Raw genomic sequence first — 17,691 nt, 5'->3', positions numbered from 1 at the left:
AGTTACAAAGAAAATAGATCTAATTTGAGTCGGCAGGCTGCCGGCTGCCGTCGTACGGTCGAGTTGCCACAATGACTAACAACATAGTGAGAATCCTTCAATGACGTCTAACAAGATGGCTGTTACTATAAATATCAGCCAGTGACGTACATTTGACGTTCTCTAATTATCCGCTTTCAAAGTACACAGAGGGGCAGATGTTGGATCGGATCATCATATGCTGTTGGCAAAACTCAAGCTTCGACTTAAAAAGCATGGAACCAGCACAGGAAACAAAAGAACGAAGTTCCAAGTATGTCTCTTGGACGGACACAAGAAAGAAGAGTTTCAGCTGCAGCTGAGGAACAGATTTCAACCTCTGGCTGATCTTGACGGAGAGGACACGGAGGTGGATATACACTGGACCAAGGTCAAAGAAGTCTTTACATCAACCTGTCAAGAAGTACTTGGTGTGAAGAAATGGGAGCACAAGGAATGGATTAGCCAACACTCATTGGATTTAATTAAGATAAGAAGACAGCTGAAGGCAGAAGTGAATGCAAGTAGAACAAGAGGATCAAGAGTGAATGTATTGGAGCAGTACAGGACAACAGTTAAAGATGTCAAGAAATCACTAAGAAAAGACAAGGAGGAATTCATGAACAGGCTGGCAGAGAAGGCAGAGGAAGCAACGGTAGGAGGGCACATGCGAATTCTTTACCAGACCACAAGGACACTTGCTGGAAAATACGGGAAACCTGAAGTACCAGTAAAGGACCAAGAGGGGAAAACCATTTTAGGGAAGAAAGCTCAGTCCAAACAATGGGTAGAGCATTTCAACAGTCTCCTGAACAGACCACCACCGAGTAACCCACCAAACATCCTGCCAGCAAGAAATGAATTACCAATCTGCTGTGATGCTCCTTCAAAACAAGAGATTCTGGATGCCATTAAGAAGCTGAACAAAGGTAAAGCAGCCGGTCCTGACCAGATTCCACCAAAAACCCTAAAAGCAGATGCCAATGTGATGCCAGAGATCCTCCTCCCACTGTTTATCAGGATTTGGAATGAGAGCAAGTTCCCAAAGGATTGGAAAGAAGGACACCTCGTGAAGCTTCCAAAAAAGGGGGATCTCAGCAACTGTAGCAACTACAGAGGGATCACTCTTCTCTCAATACCAGGTAAGGTCTTCAACAGAATCATTCTGGAGAGAATCAAGACAGCAACGGATCCAAGACTACGGAATGAACAGGCTGGTTTCCCAAAAAATCGCTCAACCACGACCAGATTGCCACACAGAGGATTATTGTGGAACAGTCCCTGGAGCGGAACTACCAGCTGATCATCAACTTCCTTGACTATGAGAAGGCTTTTGACAGTATAGACCGAGCAACACTATGGAAGATAAAGAAACACCACAAAATCCCACAGAAGTTGGTGAACCTCATCAAGAGCATGTACGAAGGGACAAGTTGCAGGGTTGTACATGATGGCCAGCTCACTGACAGCTTTGAAATCAAGACTGGTGTGAGAAAGGGATGTTTATTATCACCATTCCTTTTCATATAGGCAGTCGACTGGCTGATGAAGGAAACCACCAGAGGACACATAAATGGTATACAGTGGACACCACAGACACAGTTGGACGATCTGAATTTGGCAGATGACTTGGTGCCTCTGTTGCACACCCAGGAACAGATGCAAGCAAAGACTTCAGTATTAAACAGCCTATCGGAGTCTGTTGGATTGAGGATCCACCCCGGAAAGTCAAAGGTCCTAAGGACAGATGCACAACGAAAGGAGCAGGTCACATTAGAAGGAAAGGCACTAGAAAACGTTGAATCCTTCTGCTATCTTGGGAGTATAATTGACAGAGAGGGAGGGAGGAACAGGTGCTGAAATAAAGTCATGCATTGGAAAAGCACAGGCTGCTTTCATATCTTTGGATAGGATTTGGAAGACCACAGATATCTCACTTCGAACGAAGCTGAGGATTTTCAATACAAATGTGAAGTCGGTCCTGTTGGATGGATGTGAGACATGGAACGCATCACAGACTTGCATAAAGAGGATCCAGGTTTTCTTGAACAGGTGTCTAAGAAAGTTACTGAGGATCAGATGGACAGACAGGGTCACCAATGTGGAAGTGTTAAGGAAAACAAGACAGATCCCAGTCAGAGATGAGGTTGGAAGAAGGCGGTGGCGATGGATTGGACATAATCACAGGAAGTCAGGCAGCTGCATAAAAAAGAAAGTTTTAGATTGGAACCCTCTGGGTAAGAGATCAAGGGGAAGACTGTGGGAAACCTGGAGAAGAATCACAGAAATTGATGTATACCCTAGTGGAGGGTGAGAAAGGCAATGATGAGGAATTATCCGCTTGTCTTCTTTTCGGGTACTGCACATACAACCAATGAACTTTAAGAGCCAGTCTTGACCATTGAACAGAACTTAAGTTTCGTTCCCATAATGTTCTATTCAATGGTCAAAGCTGACTCTTAGGTTCATTAGCTGTATGTGAAGAATTTTCTTACAAAGAAATCACTGTTACTTTGGAAATTACACAACAGTCAACAGTTATCCGAGAATCAGAGTAATATAAATTAGGCCTCCTATTACTATATTATGTCTATAGTCCAAAACAGAAAAAAGTAAGTAAAGCTCCCTCCATTCTGGCAGCACAATATAGATCCAGATCTAGAATCTAGTTCTCTCAATACGGATACCAGTGAACTCGTCACACGGTGAAGTCGTCACATACCTCCAGTGATCTAGCTACAGTTGTCTCGTCGCATAGGACACTTAGGTTGGGGCAAGTTCAGCCACGTGACAACTTCAATGCCGCCTCAACCTAGATTTGGTTTTTGCGTATCATTTGACTCATGTGTCGTTGCACATTTTATTCTATCTAAAAATAAAATATGTGCTTCCTAGGCTTCCACTTGTTTCTATTATTAGTCAAAAAGCTCCAGAAAACTCCTTCTCCGCATACTTTTCACTCTTAAAGTTAAAACTGGTGCAAAATCGACAGGGCGAAAAGGGGCAACTTCGACTGGGGGTGAAGCAAAATTTAGGCCTTCTATCAGAAAGAAGTAGGGGAAAAAAGCTCAGAAAAGGAGGAAGACAGACAACAGTAAATTTATATCTAGAAAAGACCCAGAGCCATTTTTATGCCAGCTTTTTTTAAACTCAGCTTAACTTTTTGTTTCCCATTGTGTACATAGATCTAGGCCTATGTATAAATTTGTAAGGCGTTAGGTACCACTTCTCCCGAAGAGTGCCGTTCACTGTTATTTGGATACTTTTCCCCCGGTTTTTCAGCTGTGATCTTCACCGTGTGACGAGTTCACTGGTTTCCCTTCATACAATACTAACCTGGAATAATTGGAGAATGTTGTGTTTTTCTAAATAGCTTATAGCTTTGTTGTAGGGATCTTCGACAGGATCTACGTAATTTGGATCCTGAACAACGACCTTTTCAGTCGTTTGAGCATTTGTGCTTTCCGCCATGTTGTTTATCAGTACCAGGCAACGTATTGTAGCTCTACGTACGTAGTCTCACTTTCGAAAAATAACTAATAAACGTAAAAGAATTAAAAACTGTTTTGTCCTTGATCAAAACTATGTAATAAAATGTTTTACTGGAAAAATTTCCTTGAAAAAGCAAAGGAAAAGCACGAGAGGACTCCAATTTACAAGTATTGTAGTTTCGAATAAACCAAGGGGAGATCACTCTGATATGCCAAGGTCATCAATAGATTGACCACTTCGTTGGCGCAGTTTCCCGCAATAAGCCCTCTATCATCGGAGTTTGCTTCATTGCTTGCGCAAGACTGCAGAGCGAAGATGGCAGATCATCGAGAAAATGGCACTGTTCCAGCTAAAATGAAGCGAATTGGTGAACACAGACCAGTCACTGTAGTTTTGGGAACTCAGTGGGGAGATGAAGGGAAAGGGAAGATCGTTGATATGCTCGGAGTAGATGCGGACTTGTGCTGTCGCTGTCAGGTTGGTTTCGTTTTTTTAGCAGAAGTGAGAAGGAGAAGGTCCTCTGCTGATACTGAAACTGAAACTGAAATAACGGCCACCTTGAGAATAACCCATGTTTCGCTATTCTCCTCCCCCCTCCCCCCCTCCCCCCCTCCCCCCTCCCCCGGTGGGTGAGAACAGCTCCCACCCCGGTGTGGACATGAGGCGATGACTCCCCCTTGATCTCTGGCAGGCCGATAAAATCACCTAGGCCCTTGGCCTTGGGTAGATCTAGATTTATAGATCTAGCTTACCGCATGTGGTTGGGAATGAATAATAATATAGAGCCCCCGCATGGCATACCGTCACGTACGTCAGACCGTCAGTTGGCACTCATTCGGCCTAAAATTGGACAACCAGACAATGGAATGCTGTCTGCTATACAATTCCGTTCAACATTGTTTTGTTTTCAAGTTCAACAATTTTGAGCAGAATCAGACACCTGTCAGGTGTGAGCAGAAATAATCCATTTCATCTCCAAACTCCAAAGGTAAGAAGCACGCTCAGCCATTACGACTTTCAGATACGCAATGCGTCATGGGAAATAAGCTATTGGTTCTGTAATCGTACCCGCAGGATTCGTTTCGCATTTTTATTCAGTTTATGAGGTGTCTAGTTACCGCCACAAACCATTCGCTGCTCTTTGTTGTAACAATTGGCGCCGGTAGGGGGTGACGGTATGGGGCACATATTTTTAGGGATGTACCCGATACCGCCACTAGATCTAGATCTAGATCTATATTTTGTTAATGGTGGGTGACTTGAAAAATAGTTATTTCTTGACGGACTATGGATGGCATCTTAGTACTTTAGATTTTTTAGAAGTTTCTATGATTTGATATAGAATCTAGATCTAGATCTAGATCGATCTAGATCTAGATCTATTTAGACACAGATTCATTAGAAAATGAGCGACTTTAGATTTTTCTTTTTTAATGTTTGAAACAGATTTATATGAAGGAAACTCTATCCCTTCCCTCCACCCGTTGTATGTAATGATGATAATGTTCCTCTGTCCAAAGTAAGTTGTGATGATGTTTAGCAATGCGCACCGAGCACGTTTTGTTCTGACAATTTTTTGCCCCCGCAGCGGGGGTGTTTCATGGGACGCACTAACGCAAAGGTTGTTGTCTTCAATTCGCTCTCACGCCGCTTCTCGTGAATGGATATGAATGAAACTTGGCAGCCAATCAGAAAAGAGGTCAATCTCGTAGTATGCAGTTTGACAACATTGTACCCACCATAGAAGCAGTCGAAAACGTTTGCGAAAGTGGTTGATGTGGTGCGCTTTGAAGCTTTTTCGGAGCTGTGATTTGTCAAACTGACTGATACGTTGTACACCATTTTTCTTTATTCTCTTAAAATTTCAAGCTTCTGTGTTTAGCGGTTTTCGCGTAATCTTTAAAAATGTGGGAGTAACTAAGGGAAAAAGCGGCATTGCCATTTGCGCGTGCTGGGTGAACGACCGGCAGCTGGGAAATTTCCACTGAGTGACGTCATCAGCCATCGGTCGCCTCGGGCGCTACAAACGAGGCCCCGTTTAGTGAACCGGAAAGGGGGGGAAGGATACTTGAAAACTAAACGGGGACCTTGATAACTTGCGTTTTTGTTGCATTTTAGTCACAATGCAATAGATGTAGTCATTTTTATTTGCTTGATTGCATGACAGAAGAATAGAAACAGAAAAAGCAAACATCTTGAGAAGTGGTATGGCATTGTGTTTGCGTTATGAAAGCCTATTCCCCCCTCTTGGGAAAGCACACACTTGAATGAGGAAGAGTAAAATGAAGCATTCATGTACCTTAGTGTGAGTAAGATGTATGTGAGTCTGTTCTGGTGGTTGTTCTTTTTAGTATGTCAATAAACATTAGTTCTGTCTTAGGCCCAATGTACAAAAGGAGTTCGTCTTTGCTTCTTTCCTCTTTTCAAATGCCTAGTTGTGCCTCAATTTGAGTGTGCTGGTATGGGGTGTAGGGGTGTGACGTGGGGTACATGCCATGACAGAAAACCTGATACGTGACGGTATGGGGTACATGCCATGACATGCGTCAAGTTTCGGTTAGGGGTCTTCTTTATACACTATCTGACTAAAAACTTCACCCCACACCGACAGGAAAGGCTGTCCTCTCAATGAAACGAAATTTTGGGTCGATGTTTTTGAAAGAGCCGAAGTTATGGTTATACAAAAGTTCACTTCCGGAAATAGTCATCACAAAACACTAAGGTGACGGTATGCCGTGCGGGGGCTCGAGATCTAGATTCTAGATTTATATAACATAATATTCGCCTCTCCAGTAAAAAAAAAAGGCTCACTACCGATGCCACTGAGCGGGATGTGGGACCAGCCGCCTTCCGGACTATTCGTTGTTTACACACTATGGCAGGCCTTTCACTCTCTGCCTGCACACAATAAATGGTTCAAGGAACAGAGAGCGTGTACAAACGTAACGAGACACAAGCACGAGACAATAAATGCTCTTGCACGACGATAGAAGGGCTGTAAATTATTCAGACCAAATGGGCGAGGGTGTTAAATCGTGTTAACTAGTTTAATAATTTTTAATTAAGCGATCCAAGCTCTTTCCTTCACTTTCATTTAAAAAAAAAAAAAAATTCTTCTTGCCTCTTCTGTCCCCTTCTTCTTGAACATTTGGAGTTTGAAGTCAAAATAGAGCCAGAGAGCCATATGAAATTCTCCGGGCCACAGGGTTGGTGATTTTTAAAATTTTTTAAATAAAAATTTGAAAAATCGATTTTTAAAATTTAAATCAAGATTTTTAAAATTTAAATCAGTTTAAAAAAATAAATAAAAATGCATTGTCTTTATTTTAACTAATGATTAATTTAAGCAACCGCAAAAGAAAGCCTTAATCTGCTATATATTCAGTGAATTATGGCTACAGACAAAAAATGAAGAAAATGTCAGTCTAAAAGGAAGAGGGGGGGGGGGGTAATTGTGCATAGATAAACTTGCATTTTATTACAGTGTGTGTGTGTGTGTGCGCGCGCTTGTGTTTATCTAAAAAGAAAAAGAAAATGTTAATTTCAATAATGAAAAAAAAAAGTAAATTGAATACTGTATAATTTTACAGTGACAGGGGGAAAGCAGACTTTTAAGCATGATTATATTAGTCTACTAAACCTTATATATCTGTTTTATAAAACCAAGGAAAGGAATTCTGAATGTTTAAAGATGTAAAAACAGAATACATTTTTTTAAAGTGATTTAAATCACTGAGTTTTATTTTTAAAATCAAGTTGATTAAAATTTAAAAAAATCAACTGATTTAAATCAACCCAACCCTGATTTCAATTTTGAAAAAAAAAGTCAATTGAATACTGTATTATTTTACAGTGACAGGGGGGAAAGCAGACTTTTAAGAATGATTATATTAGTCTACTAAACCATATCTGTTTAATAAAACCAAGGAAAGGAATTCTGAATGTTGAAATATGTAAAAACTGAATAAAAATAAATTTTTTAAAAAGTGATTTAAATCACTGATTTTTATTTTAAAAATCAAGTTGATTTAAATAAAAAAATCAACTGATTTAAATCAACCTGATTTAAATCAACCCAACCCTGCCGGGCCAGACGCGATCCAAAAGAGCCAAATTTCTGGGATTTGGCTCCAATCTGACAATCCTGACTGTGACTAGATCTATGTCTATTTGGACACCAACACGATACTGTGGAGCATCAGCCCTGGTAACCTCAGCCCTGATCCCTCTTGGGTCACTTCCGGTAAAACAAAGGAGGGGGTGAGAATAGCGAGACATAGGTTATTCCTTTTGTCGATCGTTAAAATAATATCAAATTTGGAACCAGTGTGTCAAAATTAACAATATGAGTTGAGTATGATATGATCTTTACTGGAGCTGGATTTAACTCTCCCATTCCATCTCAATTTTCTTTGATATGGCTGTACTGCCCATCTGTTTTATTTTAAGGGTATTTTCAACACATTTACCCTGACCAAAGTTATGAAATGAAAGCCATCCTTTTGCCCACAGGATGAAAACAAGTGGATTCACTTTGAGAAAATATAATTGGATTTGGAATAGGGCCTACGTTGTTTATGAGTTTTGGTGATTTAAAAAATTGACCCATACTTGTATGTAATGTTACGTAACTGTTTACACATAGCACACAGAAGTTCGTCAAAAAATTAACCTTTCACCCTAGAGACGCCCAACGTTGCTATTAAATTCAAAGGAAATGACTGTAGATGATTCCCACATCTCACTATTGTTGCAGTTGTTTCACTTTGACCAGTAAAAAATTGTGAAAGTCAGAGTTCCCAAGGTTTGCGAGGACGTACCTGGGGCAATTTTCCAGCTTTCTTGCTACTTTTGTAAACATGGATATATGTGTGAGTTAAAAGATCACAAAAAAGAAGTATTTTTACCTTACGGCTGAGTTTAGTCTTAGCACATATAGTTGACTAGTCGATACAAATTTTCAACTGCTGATAACTGATGAGGGAGGGTTAAGTGTCACTTGTACTTGTGAGGGATCATGATCCATCAGCCTTTCCCACAATACACAAATTATGTGAGATAAAAGCGGCCTTTCTGTTTATCCAGTCAATAACAATGGACGTCAAAATGAACTTTTGACAAAATTGTCACTCGCTCATCAAGCGGTTGCAATCCATTTTGTTTGTTTTACCCTGCAGTCTTCCTTGTCTGACACGTAGAATTTAACACTCACAGCAGCTGCAGTGTTTCATGTCCCTCTGTGCAAACAAAAATGTTTTACATGTCCTGCATGCTATCAATTCCAGTTGGAGTTGGAAACTCGGAAGGTAATGTGATCGAAACATCAGCAACACCCCCCACCCACCCAAATATAAAACAAAAAACCCTCCCTTAAAAAAGACCCTGTTTTAATGCACCTTATGATTATGGCAGTCTTTAGCCTTTGAATGACTGTGGTTGGGACTGCAGAAGGGAATTTTTTGTTTTCTTTATTTTCATGTCTTGCTTAAGGCTACCTGTCTAAGATAACCACTCTTCTCCATGACATTGGGTTGCCGTCTTAGACAGTGTTGACTGTATATCAAAAATATTGATTGACCCGGTGCTACAAATACTGAACTGACTTTGTTGTGCACTCTTTTTGTAGGGAGGAAACAATGCTGGTCACTCTGTGCACGTCCAGGACAAGCATTATGCTTTCCACCTTCTACCGAGTGGAGTTGTCTACCCTAGCTGTAAAGGTGTCATCGGTAAGCTCGAGCTTATTGTTTCCAATATTAAATATTTATTATTTTTATAAATTATTATATAATATTATTTGTGTGTGTGTGTATTTTGTTTGATGGATTTGTTGTTGGGCCTTTTTAAAAATTAAGATTTCATTGCTCAAGGCTTGAAAGTTTTATAGCACTTTTAACATTTAATTTTGTATAAATTTTAGGAACTTCAACTCTGATGGTAGGCCTATTTCATCAACATAAAATCAAAACCTTGGGAGATGTTTGTTGTTGGGGGGGGGGGGGGGGGGGAGGTTGTATATAAAAAAATACCTTTCTTGAAGTGACAGTACAAGTATTTTGTTTTTATGTATTATTGGTGTGAAATTAATTACTCAGTTATTTCTGTCAAGGGTGGGTATTTGTTTATTGTACCCTCTACTCTTATCTTAGCATTTGATTTTTCATTTGTTTGATGAGTAAGCAGGCAACCTCTGATGCAACTTAAGAGTTTAAGATTGAAATATGCATATAGGATTGTGTACAAGTTGGCCTTCCTATGTCACAAATGTTTGAATGATAATGCACCATCATATTTAAATCTGTCAAGACTGTACATTCCAACTCGCAGTTAAAGATTTATTTTACCATCTATGAAACTTGAAACAATGGGTGAAAGGGCATTTGAATACCAAGGCAAGGCCCCAAGATCTGAAATGCTTTTCCAAGTACTTCAAGTTTAAGAGAGATGGAATCTTTTGATTCATTCTAATGTCTGCTAAAGTCGTTTCTGTTTTTAAATTAATGAGATGTATATTTGGAGTAATTTTCTGTTAGTCAGAACACGTTTTATGTTACTGTTGTAAGTTGTACTGTATTGTAAAGCGCTCGGAGCCTGTGTACTTTAATCGGGGTTGAGCGCTATATAAATGTCATTTATTATTATTATGCAAGCATGTAGATTTAATGATTGGGATTGTATTTCCTAGACTAAGAGTTAAGACTCAGAAAACTTTGTTACAGCGGGGTTGTTCAGTTTCATGGCATTGGGTGTGAAATATGTGGTGACAAATAATTTTTTGTATGTTCAATATTCCAGGCAATGGAGTGGTGATACATTTACCTGATTTATTTAAAGAAATGAATCGGAACAAGATAGAACAGCTGGAGGAGCGTCTTGTTATTTCTGACAGAGCTCACCTGGGTAAGCAGTAGGGCTTGTTCTCTCCCCGAGAGTTTGAAACTAGCTAACCATAAAGATCATGCTATAGTGGTGGCCTGAAAAGGGGAACTAAGCCACAGTGCTATTTGATCCCAAAATGGAATGTATGGATAATTGAGTAATGGTATTTGTTATTTAAAAGGCTCACTTTTGATTCTAGTATAAACTTTCTTTTCTTGCTTGACTGGTAATGTTGTATCATACATGTATATGATTTGATACTGGTATAAAATTTTCAAGTTAACTTCAGAGGTCCAAACAATTAAAGTCACATTCATGAGCAGTTTTTGAAAAAGAATCTCTTGTTGGCTTTTTCTTATGGCTCGGTAAAGAGCTTCTGTTGATGTCATCGATGAACTTGCTCTAAGAGTTTTTTAACCACAGACTATTGTTTCGATATCTCCGCTACAGCAGGGACAGTAGTTTTTCTTTCTTGTGATGACAGTAAGAGTATTTGCCTTTTCAATTGTGATTTAAACCCATTTGTTGCAACATGCTTGTTGTTATTTTCCAGTGTTTGATCTGCACCAGCAGGTGGATGGTATGCAGGAGTCTGGCAGAGGACAAAAAAGGTGAGTGTGTACACTTTGTAAAAGTTGTTTTGACAGGTTTTCTTTTTTGTTTTTGTTTTTATTTATCCTTTTCATTGCCTTATGATGTATGTCATGAAAATGCGTAACTTTTAGTTTGGTGGTGCACCGTGGAAGTCTTGAAAGTTGACAAAATTTGCTTCTCCTGGTTGCCTTTAAGACCTTACATGTACATCCCGCTCATATTGTGGCCCTAATTCTGTAGGGAGATTTAGCTACAAGTAGGTAACGTAAACACGGCCTCGCGGGCACTCGCAGCCTTCCGACTGCGTGGTTCGGTGAAATCAGGGTAATTCCGATCGCTGTTTCTTTGCTCTTTCACTATAAAACACCAAATGCCGTACACCTTGTAAAAGTTCAGCTTCTCCTTGTTACAATGGTGTAAGTTGTTTATATGTCCGATTATTAGGAGCTGGAGAATCGCCGAGGAAAGCGAAGCCCCTCGCGGTCGGAATGCGTGGTTGGCCGGTTAAAAAATTAACACGAGTGCATTCAAATGCTTCGCGGAACGAGGGATGATTAAATACCATCTTTTCATTGGCGGAGAACTGTAGAGCTTTAAACGGGCTTTCCAGTGGAATATATATTTGGCCTTTGGCGTTTAAATAGAAAGCCTTTAAAAACCATTTTTTACACGAAATATGTAAAATACTGACTCAAAACAGGTATCTATTAAAAGATTTGTTTTTTTTCCTATTCGAATAAAGTAATTAGGGTGGAATTATTTTGCATCAATCCTTCCGCGAGACTCAGAAATCATGTGACCCCGCACGCGGGGTACACTACAGTATAGAGCCGACTCGCTCGCTGCGGGGGGCGGTACTCTTTTAATATCTGTCAAACATGGGGTTGCAGCCAGTGACTGACTTAAACAAATTTGATCAAATTTTAAACAACTACTATTTTCTTAAAAATTGACTGAGATGTTAAAGAATGGTACCAAAATGCTCAGTGGATATAGGACTTTCAACTGAAACAGATAAATTTGGCATACAGCTACTTTGAAAATTTAGTTTCTGGTACCTACTACAAGTACAGCATGGATTCATATTCGGGAATAAAAAATTGACAGAGTAGTACCATAAAAAAAATTGCTGATATCGTTTTCTTGTAATGCTTGCAAGCGACCGATAAACTCAGGTCTGGTCTTGCTGATGAAAGTGTGCCCTAGCAAAGCATAAACTCCAAAACCACACCAAAGAAAGGCAGTAAATTTCACTTTTTGACTCAGATTTCGTTTTTAAAAATAATTGGGATAAAGAAGGTGATACTATCGAAAACGAAGGCATTTCATACATTGTACAGTTGAGAAAAAGATGGTGCACAAATGAAGTTAATAGACCTTATAGTAATTATAGAAATGAACAAGTACGAAATGTTCTTAATTTCACTTGTGAAATGCACTTTTTTTTGTACAGCATTGGAACAACAAAGAAAGGCATTGGCCCAACTTACTCTTCAAAGGTATGTGTATTTTGATATTTATTGTTGAAATTTTGAATTTGATATTTCTGTTAATGTGTTCATGAACACATTTGTTGTTTTTTTTTTATGTTGAAATAAAAATTTGATGAATTTATGGCTTGATGTACTTTTGTAAAAGTGGAAAATTTTTTTAAGTTGAGAGAAAATTTTCAACCATGAGAAGGAAAAATTTATCTTTTCAATTTGCATACTCCTGCTTTATAAAATGACCAGTTTTGCTCGATGTATCTAGTCTGATGTTGTACTCCATTTTTTTTTCACGCTCATTTAGAAACCCAGTTAGTGGTTAGCACCTAAATTCATTTTCCAAGTAAAAAGTCTGGAGAGGGGGGAAATTCATAATGAGTTACTTAAGTATTAGTGCATGTCTTAATTAATGTTCTGAGTGTTGCAACATGGTTGCTTTAACTAAGACGTCTCGCACAGGCAACCAGGAATGGTCTGAGGATTTCTGATCTCATTGGAGATTTTGACAAGTTCTCCGAAAAGTAAGAATCTTTTTGTTCTTTACTGATTTTGTGTTTCAAAATTGGTTCAGCTTTACAGAATGGTACAGTTTTACTGAATTGATGTTCTCAAACCTATGTCTCATTAAGATTGTGGCAAAAGTATTTGCAGTGAGGGTCTGGGGCCGGGGTTGCATATTGCATGTACGGGAAAAGTTTGTTAATTGGGCATGAATTTAAGGACAATGAAAATTGCTGGTCTTTCTTGTGTTCTGTTTGTCAAGAGACAACTAAAGGAAATTTATTTTAAAATGTAGCTTATAAGTAACCCAGTAGCCTTAATGAAAGTTAGTCTTGCTTGCTTTTGTGTTGTAATTTTTAGTTCTTGTGTGTTTTCTGTATGAAATGTTTGTGGCACACTCAACAACTGTCTTCAACATTTCCAGGTTCCGTCACTTGGTAGAGCACTATAAGCAAATGTTCCCGGAGATCGATGTTAAAGTTGATGAGCAGCTAAAAGTGTATAAGGTAATGTTCTGTACAATTATGGGTGCTGCTGTTTGTTTTGTTTATTAATTTTAATTTTATTTTATTTATTTATTGGAACTCTTGTCGTTCTGCATTTGATTAAATATGCAGCACACATTGCTCATTGACTTTTCAACCTCAAATTATGCATTCATGAACTGTTAGTCAGTTTTGCAATATTGGCAGGGCATGTGTGTTCGCCAATTGTGAGCCTGAATTCATATACCATTCTGCCACAGACCCCCCAACAGTTGCTTTGGAGATTCTCATTTACTTTTATCCATACAGCTTTGAACCTATACTGAACAGTTAATGCTCAAATTTGATAAAAGTAGTATTGGAAAGCAATCCTTCAATTCTTTAGTATTTTATAAAGATACATGGCGAATTTTGTTAATCTTTATCTCAAGATTATGAAAATCCATCTCCAACATGTGTATATAGGATTACTGAATTCTTCTTTTGTTTACATTTTGAGTTGTGACGATTATGAAGTTTCTTTAAAGAAGCACCTTTAAAATGGATCCAAGTTAGGTGTGTACACCTTCTGAAAAGCCTCAGGCCTCTGATTAGACATCCAGAAATTGTTTGAAGAGTCTGATGAAGAGATTTGATTTCGGTGATCATCAAATTTTAATATTTTGCGAGTGAAAGCAATATTGTTTTTTGTTTTCTTCTCACTTGCATTTAAAAAAAACAATCCTGCTTTTTCCATCCTGCGCATTATAATTTGTCAGGTGGATGGCTTCTCTTTAACCCAGACTTTATGTATATCTTTTGTCAAAGGACTTGCGTGAGCGTGTGCGTCCTATGGTGAAGGAAACCGTGTCCTATCTGCACACGGCTATCAAGGAGAACAAGAAAATCCTGGTGGAATGTGCACAGTCCACCATCCTGGACATAGATTTTGGTTAGTTGGTGGTAGTCTTCTAGTCTGATACGAGGTAAAGTAGGTGTCACAATCTTGTCCAATCTTTTTCTGTTTTTGGAGGTAAATGTTAAGTTAGAGCTCAAGCGAGGGCTTTTTACGTATACTGCTGTCTTTACTTGTGGTTATGTAAGTATTTGTCTTCTTGAACCTCCCAGGGTGGGTGGTTTGAGGGGGCCACTGGTAGGTCCTTCTTCTTTACTTTACTTTCCTTTTTTTAGGGGGGTGTCTGTCTGTCTTACTTTTTCCAGAACAAAATGACAGTTATTGTGTCGATATGCTTCTCTTTACTGAAAATCAAACAAACGAACCTTCCAGTGTTTTCATTTGAGATAATGACTCACTGGTGTTGGATTGATGTATTCTTCTTTTACATTGGAAAGATTTGTCCAAAACATGACCGAAGATTTGCACTAAAGTACAAACATTTCAATGTGTTTGTATGAATTGTATGAAATGATAATGATGATATTAATTAATTTATATATAGCATATCCATGCTCTACAACATGCATTATGTATACCACTATTATTACCCCAGCACACCTTAGAACACTTAGAAACATTATTTGCTTCCTGGGAAGCATATAGTGCAAGCAGCCAATTAAGTGCTTAAACACGAACAAATCAACAAAATCTTAAGCTGTATTTATAACTCGTCATTACTAAAGAAAATTACCTTGTATTTTAGAATCTTGATTCTTCTTGGTTTCCTTTCGTATGAAACGTTTTTATGTCTATAGAATAGCTCTCTGAACTGTATACCAAGTATATTGGTGTCACCACAAATTAAGTCTTATGTTTCGCATGTTATGATAAAGAATTTTCTTTTATTTGCAATGACTTTTGCAATAGTGAATGTGATAACACAAGTTAAAATGATGATTTTGAAAGGAAGCTTGTATTTTCGACAGAAATAAGTAAAGTTTGCAAGATTGTGTTATTAAGAAATAAATATTTTCTGCTGACAGAGGGTCAGATCTGTTATTCGTCTGTCCACAGGTCTGTATCCGTACGTGACATCTTCCAACTGCTCTGTGGGTGGAGTGTGTACAGGTTTGGGCATCCCACCCCATATGGTTGGGGATGTCTTTGGAGTGGTGAAAGCCTACCTCACTCGGGTTGGTGCCGGGGGATTTCCAACCGAACTACTGGATGTGAGTACACACGTTCTTTTGAACATTTTATGTTCAGGGTAGGGGGCCCAGTTAGTCACACAGAGAGTTGATATTAGTGTAGGCCTTCTAGTTAATTGTTTGGATAATTATTGAACAATAGTCATCTGGCAGATTTTGGCTGTTTATGCTTTCATCCTGCTGATTTGTTTTTTTGTTGTTTTTTTTCTAATGGCTTCCTTGATGGTGTATTCTCAAGCTTTTGATGTGTGTTGTGGGAGTGCTTGGAGGTGCTTTCTAGAAACTGAACGCTCAGAGAAATGACCACCAGTCTCCTGCCTTTCTAAAATCATTAAGCATGTATCTTGTAGGATTGGTTAGACAGGCTAAGTAAGGATTTAACCCACGAACTGTTACGAGTGACCACTTGTAGAGCGGAGGTGTTTTCAATACTTTTTATAGGTCTTAGAAAATGTTAGAATTAACCCTTAATCAGCGCCATTTAAGAGATTCGACTCTAATTTACTGGTAAGACCAACTTTTTATGGCCAGCATTCCTGGAGGGATGCCAGGGTCACTCAGCGGTCAGAACGTGTCCAGCAGGTGGTACTAGAAAAGTGTATTTTCACCATGAATACCATGGGGATGTGTTCATCAATAATCTTTTATAGCACATACAAGATTTGTATAAAGAAGTGTTACAAACTTACAAATAGCCCCCTCTCATAAGTTGATATGTCATTATGAGTGGTCATGCTCATTTGAATAACTTTTTATTTAGACTTTTTTTTCTTGATGGGCACAGTGTATAATACTCAATAACTTGCTACTTGCTTGTGATGATCCTCCGTGCTGTGCCATCGACTGCCCCTTGAAATAGAATAGATGAGATTCAATGTTGAAGAATATTGCACAAACGGTACCGCATCAGCTCGGGTTGTTCACTCAGCAAGCGACTTTAGTGAGTCTGAGATTGCTTGTGTACATGTTAGGTGCATACGAGATATTTGTGGACTTCAATGAACTTTTAAAATGCAGGATTCCTTCTCCTTTAGATAAACCTGACTTTTTGCTGATTTCAAATACTATGGAAGCTAGTTTCACAGTATTTTAATAGTGATGTCTGGAAAATTGGCTGATCTTCTTGACTGTCAGCAGTTATGGGTTACATAGCTGCCAAGCAGTACGTAATAAACGTATTTAGTACGATTTTTGGGTTTGAGTACGGAAATCTGTTTTGGCATCGGAAAATACGTTTTCAACTTTTTCCCCTCTTAGTTTTAAATACAAATTGGCTTCAAGCAAGAAAAATTAGAAAATTTATGACCGGATAGAGGCGAAGTACGGGAGTCAACAAAACGACGAGAGTAGTGTCCCTGCAATTAAAATTAAACTGAAAGTCGACCTCCTTCCGCGAGTTGTGCCCCTTCTGTATTTCTTTGTTATTAATGTTCTATTAAAGCGGGAGGCGGGAAGTAACCTAAGCAGACCTGCCACTCATCCCGATTTAATTTTTTTTTGCCCCAAATCTCAAGCATCCCGATTTTCCCGATTTCGAACGCCAGTCTCCTGATTTTTTTTTTGTCGTTGCGTCTGTTGCGTCCGATTCTTAGAAAAAAATATAAAAAGTTCTGCAAAGAGCTTGGAAGCACCGATTGGACTTCTTATCGGCTGGAACTTGGAACGCTATTTTCTAAAGCATCTATGCCGAATCTAGTAGTTGACTCACGCTCGTTATTTCAACTAAAGGGAAGATTGAAGAATACTGGACCACTCGTACATTATTGCGCGAGAAAGTGGGGTTGGTGGGGCGGGTGGTTGGAGAGAGTGGAGGGGGTCTCCCCCCTGACAAAATTTTAATGAACAGATGTACCGGTCCGAGATTCTCCATTGAGAGATACTAAAAACGGGAAAATTATGAAATCCTAAGGTTGGGACATAAGCAAAGTCAGTCCGCTGGTCCGGTATTCTTCAATCTTACCCAAATAAAATCGACGTAGTATCAATTTTGAATTCCCACTTAAACTTAAATACGCTCAAGATCTACTTTCGCTGACCTCGTACGTGTGGTGAGTAGCGCGTGTGTCGGGACCGTCGGTTGTCGGGGTCAACAAAGTTCATTCACACCGGTCGCAATGATCGAGGTTTAACCAGTGTGGACGACCGGGGGG

The 17,691-nt window shown here is 39.0% G+C and overlaps 1 protein-coding gene across 1 annotated transcript in view; it reads left to right on the top strand.

Moving 5' to 3' along the window:
• The first annotated feature begins 3,714 nt into the window (after positions 1 to 3,714).
• The window catches only part of LOC101859068 (adenylosuccinate synthetase), a 28,171-nt gene continuing 14,194 nt past the window's right edge, over positions 3,715 to 17,691 (top strand). Inside the window, exons 1-9 of the mRNA XM_005090621.3 lie at positions 3,715 to 3,987; positions 9,137 to 9,239; positions 10,306 to 10,410; positions 10,943 to 11,000; positions 12,437 to 12,482; positions 12,930 to 12,991; positions 13,396 to 13,477; positions 14,264 to 14,387; positions 15,408 to 15,562. Of these exons, the coding sequence (XP_005090678.1) occupies positions 3,826 to 3,987; positions 9,137 to 9,239; positions 10,306 to 10,410; positions 10,943 to 11,000; positions 12,437 to 12,482; positions 12,930 to 12,991; positions 13,396 to 13,477; positions 14,264 to 14,387; positions 15,408 to 15,562 (897 nt within the window). The 5' untranslated portion in view covers positions 3,715 to 3,825. The remainder of the gene's footprint in view (positions 3,988 to 9,136; positions 9,240 to 10,305; positions 10,411 to 10,942; positions 11,001 to 12,436; positions 12,483 to 12,929; positions 12,992 to 13,395; positions 13,478 to 14,263; positions 14,388 to 15,407; positions 15,563 to 17,691) is intronic.

This window comes from Aplysia californica, unplaced genomic scaffold (genome assembly GCF_000002075.1).
Source record: "Aplysia californica isolate F4 #8 unplaced genomic scaffold, AplCal3.0 scaffold00020, whole genome shotgun sequence".
Classification (NCBI taxonomy): Eukaryota; Metazoa; Mollusca; class Gastropoda; order Aplysiida; family Aplysiidae; genus Aplysia; species Aplysia californica.
The sequence above is the reverse complement of the archived record's forward strand: the minus strand, read 5'-3'. Positions and strand labels throughout refer to the sequence as shown.